Source organism: Orbicella faveolata, unplaced genomic scaffold (assembly GCF_042242905.1).
Source record: "Orbicella faveolata isolate gen_17 unplaced genomic scaffold, um_ofav_v1 contig_26, whole genome shotgun sequence".
In the NCBI taxonomy this organism is placed as follows: domain Eukaryota; kingdom Metazoa; phylum Cnidaria; class Anthozoa; order Scleractinia; family Merulinidae; genus Orbicella; species Orbicella faveolata.
The window spans coordinates 10,712,304-10,734,246 of NW_028301554.1; the positions used below are offsets into that span (position 1 = coordinate 10,712,304).

The 21,943-nt window shown below is 38.4% G+C and overlaps 1 protein-coding gene across 6 annotated transcripts in view; it reads left to right on the forward strand.

The window, feature by feature from the left end:
- Positions 1-21,943, forward strand: part of LOC110067114 (putative E3 ubiquitin-protein ligase HERC1) — a 302,388-nt gene that overhangs the window by 1,226 nt on the left and 279,219 nt on the right. For all 6 annotated transcript variants that reach the window (XM_089295099.1, XM_089295101.1, XM_089295095.1 and 3 more), the window contains exons 2-4: positions 1,409-1,549; positions 7,628-7,831; positions 18,465-18,530. In XM_089295099.1, coding sequence (XP_089151225.1) covers positions 1,409-1,549; positions 7,628-7,831; positions 18,465-18,530 — 411 coding nt within the window. The remainder of the gene's footprint in view (positions 1-1,408; positions 1,550-7,627; positions 7,832-18,464; positions 18,531-21,943) is intronic.

The following is a 21,943-nucleotide window of genomic DNA, read 5'->3' on the forward strand; positions in this document are numbered from 1 at the left end:
TCCAAGAAAGTTTATGTCCAGTCAAAAACCATATTTACTCTTAGCATTTTCACATCTTTTACAATAATATTTCAGAATTTGAATTCCCTTGAAATTTTGCCAGTGAAGGATTTTTTATTCTCTTGCAGTTCAATAACAGTTCTATGGCAGTGTGGGTGCTTTTCAATATACATGGCTCACCTTTCGTGCCACGCTTCTTCTCTTCCCTATTTTTTCGTGTACCACTTTTTGCAGTGTGCCGCAACTAACTGAACACCTGAAAGAGCCTAAAAGCTTGTAGGGTGATAGTGAAGAGTCTGATAGTGTTTTAATGAAAAATTCTAGTAAATGCTTAATCTTGGTGGTATGGTCCGAGACAGCCATACCACTTGTACAAGTGTATTTAATAATTAAAATAATTGTTTACGAAGTAAGAAGCTCTGTTTCAGTACCAAATTTCGTTAATGACTCAGGAGATGAAAAACATACAGTATGCAAAATAAAACTAGGTGGTTTTTGCTTAAAAGTGAAAGTACTGTTTGTTGTTTTCAAGTTTGTGTATGTCGTTGATGTATTTTAAACAACATGTTTCACTTTATCCGGAGAGATGCAAGTTTATTCATTTCTTTGCAGCGTCTAGGATCAGGATCACGCGATAGGATAGGATAGGATCACGCGATAGGTCAAGGGTCAACATTAATTTTACGTATTGGTGAACGCTCTGTGGCCCGGACTTTTTGCTCTCGAGGTGAATTCAATTGAATGAGCACTGTCAGAGCAGTGTACGAGCACTGAAATAGCTGAACTAAACTTATCTCTGAACTGAAATAAACTGTATTAGTGAAAGTCTGGATCCGCCACTGGATTTCTCTAGGGGACATCTATCACAATATTCTTTTACATTGTTTTATTTCATAAAAATTTTTAAGTCTCACTGCCGGTCATTTCGAAAAGTAAACAAAAGGGAGAAAGGTGAATTTCATTATTCAGTTCAAAGAAGAACAATTGAACAAAGGGAACAAATAAGCTTGCGATGCAAGCGATCGCTTGGACTCTCAACACCCAACTATAACTATAGTTGGGTTTTGCAAAGCTAGTTACAATACAGCTACTTCCCACACAGGTTGCACCTTACTTTTACTTTTATTAAGTTTAACCATCAGCCTGTCTGTTTATGTTCCAATTTTCTTGAAACAATTTTCAAAATAGCACGTACACGTCATCGCTTCTGCATGGATTGCATGTCGTTTATTCGCTGAAGTAATCAGAGAAACTAGTAGATTTTATTCAAAGAAAAAGAATTTGGGGGTTAGTGGCACTTTCAGTGTCTGGAACGTGCACGTGTGTAAGCATGCTATATTTGTTATTTCTGGTACCTGCCTTGGATACTTATACAATATTTATTTTACTTTGGACCTTTATATTGCAGAATTCATCAGCCTCAAACACTCCATTATCCTCTCCCCAAAAGAGTGAATCTTCATTGTTAAATCTGAGTATGCCAGAACTACCTTCCACTGAGTCAGGTCTTCTACCTCTTCCTATTGCCGCAATACATCTTTTGAAAGAGGTATATATTGATCACTATTAATAGTATTACATGTGCGTTACATTTTCAGAACTTACAATAAGAAATATTGATCTATTTAAAAATGTATTAAGAAGAGTTAAAATGTTACAGTGATTCTCATTATTTTGGGATTTATGTCCACTTTTAGAATGATCTATTTATGTATGTTATTTATTTTCTCTGAATAGTACTTACAGAATGTATTACCAGAAAAAGTCTTGTGTTGGCAAAAAATTAATAAGCACACATGTAGGTGATGTGTTATCATGACGCGTTATCCAGTAAGCACACATGTAGGTGATGGGAAATGATGATGTGTTATTCAGTAAACATACACTTACATGTGTAGATGATGGGTAATGATGACACTTTATCCAGTAAACACACACATAGATGATGGGTAATGATGATGTGTTTCCAGTAAGCAGACACTCAGATCATGGGTAATGATGACACTTTATCCAGTAAACACACACATAGATGATGGGTAATGATGACGTGTTATCTAGTAAACACACACTCAGATGATGGGTAATGATGATGTGTTATCCAGTAAACACACACTCAGATGATGGGTAATGATGATGTGTTATCCAGTAAACACACACTCAGATGATGGATAATGATGACGTGTTATCCAGTAAGCACACACTCAGATGATGGGTAATGATGATGTGTTATCCAGTAAGCACACACGTTGATGATGGGTAATGATGACGTGTTATCCAGTAAACACACACTCAGATGATGGATAATGATGACGTGTTATCCAGTAAACACACACTCAGATGATGGGTAATGATGATGTGTTATCCAGTAAGCACACACGTTGATGATGGGTAATGATGACGTGTTATCCAGTAAACACACACTCAGATGATGGGTAATGATGATGTGTTATCCAGTAAGCACACACGTTGATGATGGGTAATGATGACGTGTTATCCAGTAAACACACACTCAGATGATGGGTAATGATGATGTGTTATCCAGTAAACACACACTCAGATGATGGGTAATGATGATGTGTTATCCAGTAAACACACACGTAGATGATGGGTAATGATGACGTGTTATCCAGTAAACACACACTCAGATGATGGATAATGATGACGTGTTATCCAGTAAACACACACTCAGATGATGGGTAATGATGATGTGTTATCCAGTAAGCACACACGTTGATGATGGGTAATGATGACGTGTTATCCAGTAAACACACACTCAGATGATGGGTAATGATGATGTGTTATCCAGTAAGCACACACGTTGATGATGGGTAATGATGACGTGTTATCCAGTAAACACACACTCAGATGATGGGTAATGATGATGTGTTATCCAGTAAACACACACTCAGATGATGGGTAATGATGACGTGTTATCCAGTAAACACACACTCAGATGATGGGTAATGATGATGTGTTATCCAGTAAACACACACTCAGATGATGGGTAATGATGATGTGTTATCCAGTAAACACACACTCAGATGATGGATAATGATGACGTGTTATCCAGTAAGCACACACTCAGATGATGGGTAATGATGATGTGTTATCCAGTAAGCACACACTCAGATGATGGGTAATGATGATGTGTTATCCAGTAAGCACACACTCAGATGATGGGTAATGATGATGTGTTATCCAGTAAACACACACTCAGATGATGGATAATGATGACGTGTTATCCAGTAAACACACACTCAGATGATGGGTAATGATGATGTGTTATCCAGTAAGCACACACGTTGATGATGGATAATGATGACGTGTTATCCAGTAAACACACACTCAGATGATGGGTAATGATGACGTGTTATCCAGTAAGCACACACTCAGATGATGGGTAATGATGACGTGTTATCCAGTAAACACACACTCGATGATGGGTAATGATGATGTGTTATCTAGTAAACACACACTCAGATGATGGGTAATGATGATGTGTTATCCAGTAAACACACACGTTGATGATGGGTAATGATGACGTGTTATCCAGTAAACACACACTCAGATGATGGGTAATGATGACGTGTTATCCAGTAAGCACACACGTTGATGATGGGTAATGATGACGTGTTATCCAGTAAGCACACACTCAGATGATGGGTAATGATGACGTGTTATCCAGTAAACACACACTCAGATGATGGGTAATGATGACGTGTTATCCAGTAAACACACACTCAGATGATGGGTAATGATGACGTGTTATCCAGTAAACACACACTCAGATGATGGGTAATGATGACGTGTTATCCAGTAAACACACACTCAGATCATGGGTAATGATGACGTGTTATCCAGTAAACACACACTCAGATGATGGGTAATGATGATGTGTTATCCAGTAAGCACACACGTAGATGATGGGTAATGATGACGTGTTATCCAGTAAACACACACTCAGATGATGGGTAATGATGACGTGTTATCCAGTAAACACACACTCAGATGATGGGTAATGATGACGTGTTATCCAGTAAACACACACTCAGATGATGGGTAATGATGATGTGTTATCCAGTAAACACACACTCAGATGATGGGTAATGATGATGTGTTATCCAGTAAGCACACACGCAGATGATGGGTAATGATGATGTGTTATCCAGTAAGCACACACGTAGATGATGGGTAATGATGACGTGTTACCCAGTAAACACACACTCAGATGATGGGTAATGACGTGTCATCCAGTAAAGAGACAGTCAGATAATGGGTAATGATGACGTGTTATCCAGAAAGCACACACGTAGGTGATGGGTAATGATGACGTGTTATCCAGAAAGCACACACGTAGGTGATGGATAATGATGACGTGTTATCCAGTAAACACACACGTAGATGATGGGTAATGATGACGTGTTATCCAGTAAACACACATGCAGATGATGGGTAATGATGATGTGTTATTCAGTAAACACACACTCAGATGATGGGTAATGATGATGTGTTATCCAGTAAACACACACGCAGATGATGGGTAATGATGATGTGTTATCCAGTAAACACACACTCAGATGATGGGTAATGATGACGTGTTATCCAGTAAACACACACGCAGATGATGGGTAATGATGATGTGTTATCCAGTAAACACACACGTAGATGATGGGTAATGATGATGTGTTATCCAGTAAACACACACTCAGATGATGGGTAATGATGATGTGTTATCCAGTAAACACACACTCAGATGATGGGTAATGATGATGTGTTATCCAGTAAACACACACTCAGATGATGGGTAATGATGATGTGTTATCCAGTAAGCACACACGTAGATGATGGGTAATGATGATCTGTTATCCAGTAAACACACACTCAGATGATGGGTAATGATGACGTGTTATCCAGTAAACACACACGTAGATGATGGATAATGATGACGTGTTATTCAGTAAACACACACTCAGATGATGGGTAATGATGATGTGTTATCCAGTAAACACACACGTAGATAATGGGTAATGATGACGTGTTATCCAGTAAACACACACGCAGATGATGGGTAATGATGATGTGTTATCCAGTAAACACACACTCAGATGATGGGTAATGATGATCTGTTATCCAGTAAACACACACTCAGATGATGGGTAATGATGATGTGTTATCCAGTAAGCACACACGTAGATGATGGGTAATGATGATGTGTTATCCAGTAAACACACACTCAGATGATGGGTAATGATGACGTGTTATCCAGTAAACACACACGTTGATGATGGGTAATGATGACGTGTTATCCAGTAAACACACACTCAGATGATGGGTAATGATGATGTGTTATCCAGTAAACACACACTCAGATGATGGGTAATGATGACGTGTTATCCAGTAAGCACACACTCAGATGATGGGTAATGATGACGTGTTATCCAGTAAACACACACTCAGATGATGGGTAATGATGACGTGTTATCCAGTAAACACACACTCAGATGATGGGTAATGATGACGTGTTATCCAGTAAACACACACTCAGATGATGGGTAATGATGATGTGTTATCCAGTAAACACACACTCAGATGATGGGTAATGATGACGTGTTATCCAGTAAACACACACTCAGATGATGGGTAATGATGACGTGTTATCCAGTAAACACACACTCAGATGATGGGTAATGATGATGTGTTATCCAGTAAACTCACACTCAGATGATGGGTAATGATGATGTGTTATCCAGTAAACACACACTCAGATGATGGGTAATGATGATGTGTTATCCAGTAAACTCACGCTCAGATCATGGGTAATGATGATGTGTTATCCAGTAAACACACACTCAGATGATGGGTAATGATGACGTGTTATCCAGTAAACACACACTCAGATGATGGGTAATGATGACGTGTTATCCAGTAAACACACACTCAGATGATGGGTAATGATGATGTGTTATCCAGTAAACACACACTCAGATGATGGGTAATGATGATGTGTTATCCAGTAAACACACACTCAGATGATGGGTAATGATGATGTGTTATCCAGTAAACACACACTCAGATGATGGGTAATGATGACGTGTTATCCAGTAAACACACACTCAGATGATGGGTAATGATGATGTGTTATCCAGTAAACTCACACTCAGATGATGGGTAATGATGATGTGTTATCCAGTAAACACACACTCAGATGATGGGTAATGATGATGTGTTATCCAGTAAACACACACTCAGATGATGGGTAATGATGATGTGTTATCCAGTAAACTCACACTCAGATCATGGGTAATGATGATGTGTTATCCAGTAAACACACACTCAGATGATGGGTAATGATGACGTGTTATCCAGTAAACACACACGTAGATGATGGGTAATGATGATGTGTTATCCAGTAAACACACACGTAGATGATGGGTAATGATGATGTGTTATCCAGTAAACACACACTCAGATGATGGGTAATGATGACGTGTTATCCAGTAAACACACACGCAGATGATGGGTAATGATGATGTGTTATCCAGTAAACACACACGCAGATGATGGGTAATGATGATGTGTTATCCAGTAAACACACACTCAGATGATGGATAATGATGACGTGTTATCCAGTAAACACACACGCAGATGATGGGTAATGATGATGTGTTATCCAGTAAACACACACTCAGATGATGGGTAATGATGATGTGTTATCTAGTAAACACACACTCAGATGATGGGTAATGATGATGTGTTATCCAGTAAACACACACTCAGATGATGGGTAATGATGACGTGTTATCCAGTAAACACACACGCAGATGATGGGTAATGATGACGTGTTACCCAGTAAACACACACTCAGATGATGGGTAATGACGTGTCATCCAGTAAACAGACAGTCAGATAATGGGTAATGATGACGTGTTATCCAGAAAGCACACACGTAGGTGATGGGTAATGATGACGTGTTATCCAGAAAGCACACACGTAGGTGATGGATAATGATGACGTGTTATCCAGTAAGCACACACGTAGATGATGGGTAATGATGACGTGTTATTCAGTAAACACACACGTAGGTGATGGGTAATGATGATATGTTGTTCGGTAAGCCAGTATGTAGTTGACAAGTGGCTGAGGATTTGAAATCAGTTTTACCGTGAAACAAATTCAGGTAGTGGTCTAAGCGGAACTCAAACCTGGAGCCTCTGGATTGCTATTCCAGTGTGCTAAGCATTCTGCTATGCTGCCTCTGTAATCAAGTATCACTATGGTGATAGTGGTGAATCGTCAGCTATCACCTTATTGAAATCTAAATCTCATAATCTAATGTTGTTACACATATATAGAAAAACTCAGGACATTTTAAAGACTTAAAAAAAAAATAATGTAGAAACACATACCAGGACCTTGTCTCTTTACCGCATTTCTTATTCTCCCTAACATTCCATGTGTTCCAGATTTTATAAGTTGATAGGAACTAGGAAATAGTTTTTTTTAGTTCATGAGCAACTTAAGAGCTTATTGCAATAAATAGGTTTTCACTGTTAAGATCTCCGGAGTGAGCTTCTCCGTGAGCTCAATTTATGTATGTTTGCATTTATGTTCTTCTTATTATTTTTAGATTGTTATGTTGTCCAAGGACTACAAAAATTCCTGTGAAAAATCAGGTGCAACATACACTGCATTGAATGGTGCTACATTTAAGCCAACCTCCGGTGATGAAGTGTTTGTCTGGGGAAGCAATAGCAGTCATCAGCTTGCAGAGGGAAACACAGACAAGATTTTACGTGCCAAGCTATCAACTTCTTTTGGTAGTGCTCAGCAGGTACTGGTAGCCACATATAGTAACAGTAAAATGCTATCTTCAGCCTTCATGCAAAAAAGTAGCCACCCTAATGACTAACAGTGCTTAAAAGCTTCTGAGGATATACAAGTTGTTTGTTTGACTAAATACACTCATAACGTATGGTGATCTGCAGCAAATCTGTGAATTTTGTTAGTCACTAGAACTCTTTCTTATGACCACTTTAGTGCTGTATTTGGTTAATATTGTTTTTTTTTCTATAGAAATAGATTTAGCAAGTAATACACAACTAAACATATACTGTAGGGTACCTTACAATACTTATTACAGTGTACTTAATGTCATATATTGGATAGCAACTTGCATTCCAAAAAACATTCAGTTTCAAGTAGCGTTCCCATCCGGTCCCAAGAAAGTGATTAAAATAAAATGGAAGGATCTTTTTTAAATCAACACAACAAGAAAACATTCTTGTAGTGGTTATCATTTCTTCTGATTTGATTTGGACAGAGGTTTCAATAAGGTCTGTAACAGTAGTCCAGTGGCTTGCCCCGCAGAAAAAAATTGAATTTGTAGAGATGGGTTTTCCAGCAATTTGTAGGGGTTTCATTAACGGCTGGGCACCGGGCAAATTGAGCAGCTGTGAGGACAATTTTGCGTGGCTGGTTTGACCATCTAGCAGAGAGTTTTTCATACAAAGAAGTTCAGTTCTAATACTTTTTCCCACCTGTGAAAACTGGTTGCCCTCCTGCTGAAAATGTTAATGAAACCCCTGAATTTGGAGCACAGCATTGGCACAACTCAGTTTCCTACAAGGGATCATTATAGGTAACTAAATTATATTTCAGACACCCTTAATTCTGCGTTTTTCCATCATTGATGCACAATTTTGTACAACTATTATCTTGGCAATGATGATATGAAATCATGTAGATGTCCCCTTGGTTTAAGCTTAGTTATTTCTGTCAACATGATTTTGCTATCCATCAATTTGCACGAATACTGGTGTGCAAGATCAGTGTTCAGAAGACTGTCTGTAACTTAGGACTGCACGTCAAGGTCTCAAGATGCAGGAAGGTCAGAAGATGTAGGTTTTGTTTTTGTAATCAGTGGGTGAATTTGCTTCACAACTTTCAGAAACAAGGGCAATAATTCTCGGCAGGTATATTTTGCAGGGCGCAGGTTGCAGGTTGAAATATAATTATAACTGGAAAACCCCTGACACTAAAAATAATTAATAACCTATATACTCGTGAGGGGTTCTTACATAAAGTAGTTTGCCTCTTTCACATAGTGAAAACACTATCAATCCGCGAGAAGTACTTATCGATCGACACGCTGAGACCAGTGAAATCTCTTCAAAGCCATCTGAATGGCTGCTCCACAAATGTTTCCATCGATTCCAGATTTGGCTCGAGGCTTCCTATAGGACTCCACGTGCGAATTTTTATTTTAGCTTGCCATTTATGTATTTATATATACTATTTAAACGCTACGGTTTCCTAGCGCGCCAATCTTTTCAACGTTTTCTGTAGCTTCAAGTCAATATTGTTGCAGAATCTATACTCTACCTAGCTTCACTGTCATCGCTACAGTCAGGAAACATTTGTAAGTCTTTATATTCTGTCCTGTATTTTTCTTATCGCTCGGGTCTTCTTCACATGTATTTTCATTTATTTTCCTAGTCGAACGTCACTCAATCTTTCAATACTCAACGGGCTCCTCGAGTCTCTTCATCAGAGCGCAAGTTCGAAATCTCTAGGCGTAGCGTCAACAAGAACTGTAAGCTACACTTCCCTTAACAACAGAAGATTGCCATCACAAATGAAGCAAATAAATAAAGAAATGAAATAATATAAGACTTTAACTGACGGAATATACTAGCACAAGCTCAGTGTCAGGGCTGGAAATAACAGTTGGTCATCGGACATTGTCCGACCAAATTTTGAATATGTCCGGCCAATTTCACATTATGATCGGATGTGATGTCCGAACATTTTACCAACACCAAGTTATTGTCCATCCATAAAATTTGGTTAGATACATTGTTAAAAGGTTCAAAATTGCGACCGGTACGGTCGCCAATGTGGCTAAAATTTTAATCATTGGCAGCCAAAACTCCTGGTCGACAGCCAAAAATACGTCTGCATTCAAAGGCTACCATAATGGCAACTACGTTTCTCTGTGTTGACGATCAATAACGGTTACTTTCTCAGACATTATGTCCTTCCAGTACTACATAGTGAAAGAACTTTGCTTCTATAACATTCAACATAAGAAAAGAAAGCAATCTATCGTTTTGCTTTGCTGTAAAGGATTCCCTCACATCGGAAAACTTGCAAATGGCTGATCGTGTTTGAAATCGCCCTATAATGCATCGCAAACCCTTGAACATTGAGTACGTCATGTATGCCTACCAATTGTGTCTCTGGAAATGCATGAATCCTTCACAGACATTACATTAGCTACGTACACAAAATTAGCAGCCAAAAAAGTCTTGGAAATTTTTTCTTCACAGATTTTATGCATTGAGTTCTTTTCTGAGCAAAATTCCTATTTGATTGTTATCACTTAGTTGCCAAATGGCAACTCAACATTTTTTTTAATTTTGGGCCCTTGACTCTGACAGTTTGAGCCATATCCAGGAGCCCATTATGGGCTTCTGCCATATCATAAAGCAGAAGTGTTCATCTTTCCTGTACTTGCCAAATAAAATACTCTTCAGAAGTCACCCTATTATGTACTACATGCATTGCGATATGCTGTTAGCACTTCATGTTTGTACCGTAGAGTGAACTTTGGTCATGAGCCCATCACTAGGAGCCTACAACTCCCATACTAAGCCTATGTTATGGTATTTTTAAAAACCGGTCTATTTTAGGCTTCTTTTCCCACAAAAAAGGTCAGTTCCGGTCTATATGAGCACGAATCAGTAAGGAGAAAAATGGCGGTCTCAGGTGGACATGTCGACCTAATCTTCTGGTGAAATTATAAAGTCCGCACTTGTGATTGGTCACTGAGGTTCCTTGGGGGTCTGAATATGCGGTAAATTCAAACTAAAAATAGATCAGTCTGTGAAAACGCCGGGACAGGAATAATTGGGGTAGTTACACACTCTTAGTGATGGGCTCCTGCTTTAAAGGGACACAGTCAGCTGGTACATACGCGCGTTATATACCATTTCATAGCTTACTTGCATATCACAGAGACGCGATCCATACTGTTTTGAACCAAAATATGATAAAAATAATATCATAGGATCAGCAAAAGCACACTCAAAAACAGGTTTTTCAGTGAGCGATTGAAAATCAAGAAAAACACTGCGAAGATCGACCTGGATTTCTTGATCTATTTTGATTTGAGGTTGAAAAAAAAAGCCCCTTTAATGGTAGCATTCAATAGAAAACTAGCCAGGTTTGCTTGAAGAACATATAACCAGGAGATAACCAGGAGAGACCGGTGCAGTCATCTAGTTGATAAATTCATCTAGTCAATCATAAATGATAAATAAATCAAATTGAAATGCAGTTTTGAACGATTTGTATTGAAAATCTTTACAGTATGCCAATAAATTTTATTATGCTAATTCATTATGCTAATCAGTTATGCAAATTAATGTCCGGCCAAATTGATAAGATGTCCGACCAAAATGAAGATTTGAAAGGACACATGTCCTGTTAAAGAAGAAAAATTGCAACCTGCAACCTGCAACCTGCAACCTGTGCCCTGCAAAATATACCTGTCGAATAATTCTTACTATAACCTGCGACATGGTGGGTTCTTTGACTTCAAATAACCTCAACTTTTGAGAAGACTATTAGAACAACAGTATACAAATATTGATGACACAGGCAAGCAAAGTTCCATTCACAGCTGGTCAATTTGCTTGGTGCTCAGCCCTCAATAAAACCCCTCCTTGGATCAAAATTATCTTCAACAAACTGAAGGTGACAAATGAACAATAATGGCAAAATGAATATGTGATTTTGCAAAAATGCAGCAATGCATTTACTGCTTTTTGTCAACAAGTTTTAAGTGTTTTTGATGGTTTGCTTATCTCTGAGTGGCACTGTAATTGTGGAGAGGGAAAATGAAGAAAATTGCTTGTTTTTCAACACTAGTGGTTGAAAGTTACCTTCATTGTCAGTGCTGGAAATAACAGTCGGTCATCGGACATTGTCAAACCAAATTTTAAATATGTATGGCCAATTTCACATTATGATCGGACATGATGTCGGAACATTTCGCCAACACATTGTGACTTCTTCCTTCGAAGTTGTTGTCCATCCATAAAATTTGGTTAGATACATTGTTAAAGGGCTTGAAATTGTGACTGATAGTTTTACGGTCGCCAATGCAGCTAACAGTTCCTCTGGTGACCGAAAATTCTGTTTTTTTTTTTACATTTCTCTGTGTTGATGATCAATAACGGTTTTTTCTTGGACGTTATGTCCTTCCAGAAAAAAATATTGAAAGATTTTTCCTTCTAAAACATTCAACATAAGAAAAGAAATCAATCCATCCTTATGCTTTGCTATACCAATTCTCTCGCATCCGTAAGCTTCAAAAATGGCTGACAGTTTTTGAAATCGCCCTATAATGCATTGCAAACCCTCGAACATTTAGTACGTCATGTATTCATAAGGATTGTGTCTCTTGTAATTGCGTTAGCAGACATTAACCACGTATACAAAACTAGCAGGCAAAAAAGTCTTGGAAATTTTTTCTGTACAGATGTTATGCATTGAGTCCTTTTCTGAATTAAATTCCTACTTGATTTTTATCAATTAGTTGCCAAGTGGTGACTCAAGAATTTTTTTTAATTTTGAGCCCTGGACTCTAACAGTTGGAGCCATATTTGATAGACAAGTGAAAAAGCAGAAGTGTTCATCATTCCTGTACTTGCCAAATAAAGTACTGTTCAGAAATCACCCTATAATGCATTACGTACATTGCGATATGCTTTTAGCTCTCCATGTATGTACATGTACCCTAGAGTAAACTTTGGTAGCAAATATAACACTAGGTTTGCTTGAATAACTTATAAAGAATGAGTGAGAGATCAATGCAGTCATCTAGTAGATTAAGTCATCTAGTTAATCATAAATTATAAGTAAATCAAATTTCAAATGTAGTGTTGAATGATGTGTATTGAAAATCTTTATGCTAATCAATTATGCTAATTACAGCATTGTGCAAAAGTAACACGAGCTAAATGCGCAAATTTTGTTGTTTGTTCCCACGACTTTTCGATGAAAGTTTGCTCGAAAGTTCAAGTGAAATTTCACAGCATATCGAGCGACAATTCGCTTGAACAAAGGGTGATTTTTCTTCAAAGAATTCATGAGCATAAACAATAATTTGCCAGGTGGTACACAAAATTTTGCAACGCATTGAATGGCAGTTTGGCAGCATTTGCACAATTTTTTTTTCAGTGATGGTTTGAACAAACTGTTGTGTAACTTACAAGCGATAAATTTGTAAATACGTGCCAATAAGCTGTTTGTAAATACGTGCCAGTTTGCAGTCATGGATCACCGATTAAGGGGACAACATTTTATCCATGACAAATATGTTACTAAAATCTTACTTGCCTAAAATTTGCGAAAGGGTTTCAACCAGCTTCGCTTGCTCAAGTTCAGCTCGGGCCCAGTTTCATACGCAGAGAATTAGAATACACTGAACTGCATTATGAAGACAATGAGCTCAGTTTGTTCCACAAACAAAACAAAAACATCTCCAGTTCTGTGTAGTTACGCCGCTTAAGTAAACAGTCGCAAACAACTCGTGAGGGTTTGTCAGTCTGAACACTTGTGCACACTTGCAAGTCCATTTGGCTGTTGTTTTTTTCTATCCCAGTCCCCTTGCGGTTGTTTATTAAAGTTTCTTGAAAGCCCCAGAAACCTTTCAGGCCTGCAAAGCCATTTTTAGATAATCTGTACCTAAAACTGAGAGGTGTATATGCCTGAAACTTCTTGTATGAAGAGAACCTCTGTTCATATTAAGAATATGCAAATAAAACAGCGCTGTAATCACAGGGTTTGAGATTTTGCTACAGCCTTCCGGGTGCAAAAACTTTTTGGGCCTTTCGAGAAACGGGCCCCTGGCTGTAGTTGTTCGAAGGTTGGTTAAGGTTATCCACCTTTCAAACAACCCGGGACTGAGGTCATTGGGTGTTTCTTTAAGTGTTTGAACAGTTCACATTTATTTCGCTCCGTTTTCGTCACCTTAATAATAATCATTGTGACTCTAAGATGCAGGGATAAACAGATATCAACGATCCATTTCCAAAATTTATTATGAGTTTTTACATGTAATATGAAAATTCTAATATTGTGGCACATCGAGAATATTACATATATCACAGAAAAACTGGAGAACTGATGTGTGACCTTCTAATATTGCGAGATCTTGGATGAGCTGACAATAAGCGGTCTGCTGCGCAGTCCAGCCTTGCAGTTGGCGAGATCTTCGTACAGTGGACGAACTTGTGGCAATCCCGCATTTTGCTAGCTTCTTCTGAATCTGTTGGCTTGTAGTCTCATCATTTTTTTGCATCTGTTGATCTATAAATGTTTTTGCACCTACAGACAACTTTGTTGGTCCTCCTGAGTGCAGTTGATTCACCATGGAGCCAGTAATTTGTGGTTTCTTGATGAGTCGAGAGACACTAGCGAGGCTTACTGGTAAACCTTTGTTCTTCAATGACCCAAATATTCCAGCTGGGTGGAGATCTTGCTTGTGAAGGAGCTCGATTCAAGTTCTCGTATAATTTGAAACTCTAGGCATGATGACTGACCATCGAAGTGCTTTAAATGTAAAGCTAATGAGTGAATGATTTTTGGTCTAAGTAATAAACATGAACAGTCGCTATGGCAGCAAACTGGTCTGGTGCGAGAAAAATCGTGTGGTTCTACATGCTGTGAAAATGGCGTTTTGGCAAGTGTATAACATAATGATTAAGTACAATTGCATTTATTTATCGGAACTGTGGTGTTTTGGGGTTTTGGATCAAGTCAACAATTTAGCATTCCTTCTGAAATAACCAGGTGAGTTTCATAGCTAACATTTCGTTGGGCTGTGATGCTATTTTGGCAGATTAATGGCTTCTTTTGTACGCAATGATTGGAAAGTTCATTTTATATATTTCACTCAGCGAACTGTGTTTTGAAAACGGTCTTGGCCTATTGATAAACAATAGATCAAATTTTTGGGAGGAGCGATTTATTGTTCAAAAAATCGCAGTGACTTTTTGGGAGGAGCGAATTATTGCTTGAAAATTCACGGTAAATCACCGCGCATAGCAAATTATAGTTCGAAAAATTGCGTGGATCAAAACAATAGGTATCACGAAAATGCGGGAAAATTTTGTGAAATATTGTTTCAAGCAAAATTTCTTCGAAAAGCCCCGAAAAGCCAAGAATTTCGTCGAAATTCATTTGCATTACCTTTGCATAATACTGTAATATCTGGTCAAATTGAGGAGATGTCTGACCAAAATGAAGATTTGAAAGGACACATGTCCTGTTAAAGAAGAATACACTGTAGTATATGAAAGTGTAAGAAAGGGTATGTACATTGATGACTTGATAGATTTTTCAAGTTTACACATAAGAAATAGATGTAGATTAGGAAGCTTCCATTGTATATATGTAGGTCAAGCTGTAAATGAAAAAAGTGATCTCAATGTTGAACAAGTATAGTCTGTGTGCAGACTCACCTATGAGTCACACCCATGAGCGACAAAAAGCAAGTCGGCCAGCAAAGCAATGTGACAGGTGAACCTGCCAGAAGTCTGGTGAACAGGCACTAAGAAAGTGAACCTGCCTTGATCTCTGTAAATTTTTCTGTTTTACTTCGCCTGAGCAAAGTGAAATACCATTGGCTGAAAAGTGGAAAAGGCAAGAAAACTGTCTACTATGCTTGATGAGGCTGGTTCTCACAATGTCAACAGTCATCAGCAAATTGAGTCAGATCAAAATGGAGTGTGTGTATTACTTATGTTTTAACAAAGTTTCTGTTTATTTCTGGGTTAAATTTGAACTAAAGAGGGAGAAATAGCTGTTGAAAGTATGTTGATAAATGTAAATCGAGACCTACAGTGTACATGTGCTTGTTGTATTGCCGACTGGATATGGCAAGGGTTTAATATTACAGACATAATATGTGATGGCAAGGGGGAAATTAGATAACAGGAAGTCATTTGCCTGCTTGTCAGCATCATCGAACACCAGATAGCTGAAGCAAGGTCATTTGGAGTCAAGTGTGTGTTCTTGCCAGGTATAAATTTTGACAGTTTTTCTTTGGGGAAACTTTATCAACAGAGAACATCACACCTGCGTGTTGTAATGAAAATGATTGATCTTCCCGTGAAATTTCACATATAGCAGGCTCAATTTCAATTCTTGTGGCTTCGTGGCTCAAAGTGGCCCTTGCAGTTTCACCACTTGTACTTGTGCTCCCCAGATGTGAGCTTGCTTGCAGGCTAAATCAAGTTCCAATGTTAGTGTACCTGTATGCAATGATGAACGCAAGTAGAACTTCGCAGACTTGATATCACAATGTTGATGATCAAGAATGAACAAAAATCTTCTCTCTGAGCATACAAGTTACTGGCTTTTCTGGCCTCTTTCAGCTGATGAAATTAGCGGTCAGCTGGCTCTTAGCTACGTCCCCGAACCCTTATGATTGTAACATTAGAACAATGCTTTAATTCCAGAAGTTATTTTGTCTCCTTGTGTTGTGTGGCTTCTCTCATTGACTTATTTTTTTTTTGTAAAAAAAATACTTCTTAGTCGGCGTGTTGGGTATGTTATTGACGGGTCAATGGATGAGTGAGTGAGTGAGTGAGTGAGTGAGTGAGTGAGTGAGTGAGTGAGTGAATGAGTGAGTGAGTGGGTGAGAGATGTATGTATGTCACACCAATCAGATTGGATCTACTATAAACAGCCGATCAAATTTCTTGTTGTTAAGGTAAACAGTATGTGAGAAGATTTGATCCCGATACAGTTTAGAACGGCCATATTTATTCTTCTATAAAAGAGGAGGAAGTATTCATATATTGGGCTTACTTCGACATTTTCCGTGGGTTAGGCTGAGAATTTTAGGTACAAACAAGATGAGCCTTGAGGTTTGAAACAGTTCGTGAGTTAGTAGTATGCAAATGCAACGAGATATTCTTATTTTTAGTTACAAAGGTAACTTGATACTTTTGTTTTTCACAAGGAGTAAATTCAATTAGAGGTCAGGAATCATCGCTTTTAGTTCTTAGGATATATTTTAGAAGAGAGGAGACTATTTAGATTTGAAACAGTTCTAATGTTTACAATAGTAAGTGCAGGTGATGATTGTTTTGTTCTTGTTGCATGCAAATATAATGAGATATTTTTATTTTTTAGTTACACAGTGTGATTTGACACTCTTGTTTTTCACAAGAGAGTAAATTCAATTAGAGCTGACGAATCGTCACTGCTCTTTCCCACGAGATGTTTGCTATCTTTAGTAACAAATGGTAACTTAACACTTTTGTTTTTTATATGGGAGTAAATTCTGTTAGAGCTGACAAGTTATTGGCTATTGTTCCTAGGATATTAAACAAAAAAGCTTTCATTTCTGGACGGTTTTTACGTCTCTGCAGTAGCAGTTTATTTTAATTTGATGGGCATTTTATGACATTCTTTTCAGTCCGATGTTTTTAAAGGTAAAAAGTATCAAAACTCTCAAATGTTCTTTGAAGACAGCGTGGCACCAAGTGAAAGTGCAATTTTAATTAAATCAGACTTTCAGTGTGTCATGAGAGGTCTTTTTTTCTCTTTCTTTCTATTTTCGGTGAAGTAGTGTTGTGTAAAAAGGGTAAACTTACGACACGTATAAAATGCGAAAAGGTCTCTTAACTTGAGTATTTTTGAGCAAAAATTCCTCTTGGGGGTTGGAAGGGCTATGTGATGGGTGAGTGAGGGAGTTATGCATGTGCACGTGTCACACCAATCACAGTGTGGGTTTTATCAAAGAACGAATCAAAGAAAAAAAAAAGATGGTGTCTACATTAATCTGGAGACGTGTCAGATTACTGTAGTTTGTTCAAACATTTTATGGCTTACTATTTAGCCATCTCACCATTACTGATGTAACATCGTATGTACATCATAAATTCCCAGTTTCATTCTTGCTGTACATCGCAACCAAAAAAACTTGTCAAATTTATGAAATCATTACTGCAAACAGCTCCACGAATGCTCCTATCTCCAGCACTTCACACACACAAAAAATAATTCTTGCACGCTTTGCGTGCCTGTGTTTTTTAACAGGCCATTGACTCAACTTATTGTTTTGCTCATTGTGCAGTCTTAAGCTTTGAAATTGTTTTTGATTGGAAATTATCACTAACAAGACTACTGAGGCTAATTTCACTTGCCCACCAGACCACCAAACTTCCATTTTCACTTGCCCAAGAGCAAAATTTACTTGCCCTGGGCAATTGGACCTGGATTTTGTCCTGCCCTGCCTTTTGTAATATTGTTTAATTTGTTATTATTCTGTGATGAATTTCCATGTCTGCAGCATTTTAATAGACTGATGTTGTTATGTTTCCTTTGTTTTCATTCTGTGGAAACACTTTTCACCTAAGTGTGAATTTGCACTTGTAATGTTATAGGTAGAGGCTGGTCAATATTGTACATTTGTTGTTTCACCTGAGAGAAGTCTACATGCCTGTGGAAAGGTAAACCTCATAGTCACCTTTTAATATTATATTAAAGCTGTGAATACCAGATACAGCTGTAATTATTATCATGAGTAGTTCTTTCATTGCAGAGCTCCGGCGGCCCAAATGCCAAACAGAGCACCATACCATCCTATAGGAACAGAACCATATACATGCATCGAAACAGAAAACCATGCACCTCTTTTAACATGGTCAACATGGCTAGTGGCATGGATTGTTGGATGCGTGCGCCCTACGACAAAGACAACAAAAAACAATGTTGCTCAACATGGAGGCCATCAGGGTTGTAGCCAAGAAAATAGTCTCCCGCCTAAGGTTTTCATTTAGCCGGTCACAATTTTTCATGAGATACCTGGAACAAAATTTATGCCCCCAATCTTTTGCAACGCCCTGAATGCCAGGCTACCAAGCTTTGTGTTTACAAGATGGCGAATGCGGTACATGGAAAGAGAACATGTTAAACAAGTGCTCAAAACAAGATTTTATTTCAATTACTTTACTCGTTATAGTGGCACCAATACTTAAGGCAGTCGGGAGTTTATCCCAAACTTTTTATTTAGACAGTTTGATGTGGTTTTGATATCAAATGATTGAACATGTGTAACCTATAAACCATTCATTGTCCTTTACTGAGTGATGCCCACCAAAATCCAGCCAGCTACACTACTTTCTCAGCTGGTGAATTTCGTGGTAGCATGTACTTAACAGCAACCCTGCAGCCATATTCCAGCTAATACCAAGTCATGCAGCCATGGTTTATAGCTTACATCTTTGATTTATTTATTGGACATCCACGTTATGTCCAATTGACGCCTGTAAAAACAAAGTAACCGCTGACCAGTATCATGTGACCATATATCGCGAGTTCAGGTTTGGAGCTCATCGAGGTCATGTGTTTTTTGAAGTTGACAGCTGACCAGTTGCTGGTTTTTGATTGGGTTGCAGGCTCAAGCTGGGTTAACTTGTAATCAGGGACAGGTTGTTCAGAAGTCAGTCAATGCTAACCCAGAATTAAGGTGGCTGAACACAATTTTTGCTAATACGATTCAGCATACATGGCATTCATGAACATGGCGTTGATACAGCAATCATTTTATTTGGTCGATGCTCATGCTATCTGTGCTATTTTTCTTTATAATTGAACACAGTGTATTTATGGTTTTGGTCTGTTATGAGAAATGTATGTTAGAATCTGCAATTTGCAGATTTTTTTTGTTACCTAAAGAACCCAGTTAAATGCAACGAATGCGTAGTAAGTCAACAAATTGTGATTGAATGTGGAATAGCTTTTTAGGAAATACACATATTTCTTGAGAATCGCTCATTAGAATTTCATGAAATTTGGCTCAAAAATACTTTAGGAAATAAGTAACTGGAGAATCGAAAAGAACTGAAATGTGTGGTTCCAGAAAATATCCATACCCCCCACGGAAGGTCACGGAAATTCTGAGGGGTAGGGGGGTCTGAAAGAGGTAAATTTCCGAAAGGGAGGGGGGTACATAAAGAGTTTTTCTTTCCAGAGGGTTTGAAATGCGATTGAATAAACATGTACCTACTTTTCCAATTGATTCAGGTAACCAAGAAAAATGAAAAGTTCTATCCGTTGAAATAGATGCGAGATTCCTTGTCATATGTTTTCTATTATTGTTCCGGCGCCAGACGACACATGTAGCACTGAGGCACACTTCTGAGCGGCACGTTCGATGTCAAGTCAAACGAAATGGCTGACTAGAACAATATTGTTCCCAGTCCCCTGACATTGGCTGTATTGAGGGATCTAGCCGAAATGAATTTGAGCGGAAGTGCGTAATTTCTCTCTTTGCTTTTGTGTACTTTCACTGGCTCTTCATTTTCATTCGGACGCTTGGCATCTCGTTCGCTTGAATTGTTTTTAATACGTGATGAATAAGCAGTTGGAATTTTCATAATAATTTTACAGTGCATGATTTTATTGCTATGTGATACTCTACTGATATTTAACAGACCATGGTAAGGATTGCGTGACTTGTCAAAACATTCTGCGTAAAGTTATTTTCTTTTCTTAAGGAAGAGTTCAAAGTTCCATCTCTGACTTTATTCTTCGTCCCCTGAAGAAGCACTGTCTACACGGCTGTTTTCCTCTTCTAAACTACTAGAATTTGAAAAAGTGCCACTTCTATTAGCGTCCAGTGTTTGAAGAAGTTTTTGTCTCGCATCGATTGTCTTCCTCAGTGAATCCTGAGCTCTCCTTAGCTCAGCCAGCTGGGAATCCAATTCTTTCTTGCTCTCCTCTACTTTAGTCAGAGCAGCTGGGCATTCAGACTTGTTTTGCTGTCAATTGACTCCATTCTTGCAGCTGTTAGTTCTTGCTGGAGTTTCCATAGTGAAGTCTCACCTTCCTCCACTTGCGTAATGTTCCTCTCTAAAGTAGCTCTGGATAACTGAAATTTCTTTAGCAAGTGATCTGGACACTTTTGGTTTATTTCATCATTGACCTTGTGCACCTCATCCTCGATTAGCTTAGATTTTTCCAGTGTCCAAGCAACATTTATTGCCCCTTGAATTTCCCCAGGTTTATAGTTGCTCACTGCACTGCTTCGACAAAGTTCTTCTCCTTTAGCGTTCCAAAACTCTCTGTAAACCTTGGTCATACGTGAGCTGTTGGCAATTTCTGAATGGCTATAGATTTTAATCTTCCTGGCCCTTGCTGCTGAATAAGGTTGTTTTGGCTTAGCCTCGAATCGGCCATGGGAAAGTAAATCAAACAATGTCGGCTGTTGCGAGATCTTGGGTTTTTTTAGTCAGTGGCAAGACAAAATCCTTTTTCTCTCTGTCTGCATCTTGAGACGTGGTGGGCTCAACATGGATGACGGATTCTTCAGTCTTGGTTTGTTCTCGAATAAGATAAATTGCGGGCTCGTGAGATTCCTTGATGCACTGTCTCAATTTGATAACTGCTTCTTGTTTAATTCCAACAGTGACCCGCTTGCTGTTTACCAATCGTGTAAACTTGAAAGGAAAACAGAGAAGGTCATCGACTTGTGCCTCCATCTCGTAACAAAACAATTCCAATGTTGCATCAGTATTTTCAGCAATTACACAGCAAAAACTACTTTCGTTCACATGGACCAAAATATTGGACATGATGGATTTTGCACGCTGGGAGAAAACTGCAACAACTGAGAGCATCAAGAACTGAATTTAAATGAACTGTTTTGTAAGTGGCCGGTATTTTATCTATTGTCTTAGGTGCCGAAATATGCTCTGCCATCAAAAGACTGGATGTCCAGGCAAGCAATATACCTCCAGCTAGGCAGGTGATATTCTACAATTGGTGCCAGAGGGTATTTTTTTTGTAGCGGAGCTGCGATTGTGAGGGTAGCTATGTTCAGGCTATCAGAGTTCCGGCCTTTCACAGATTGTTTTTATAC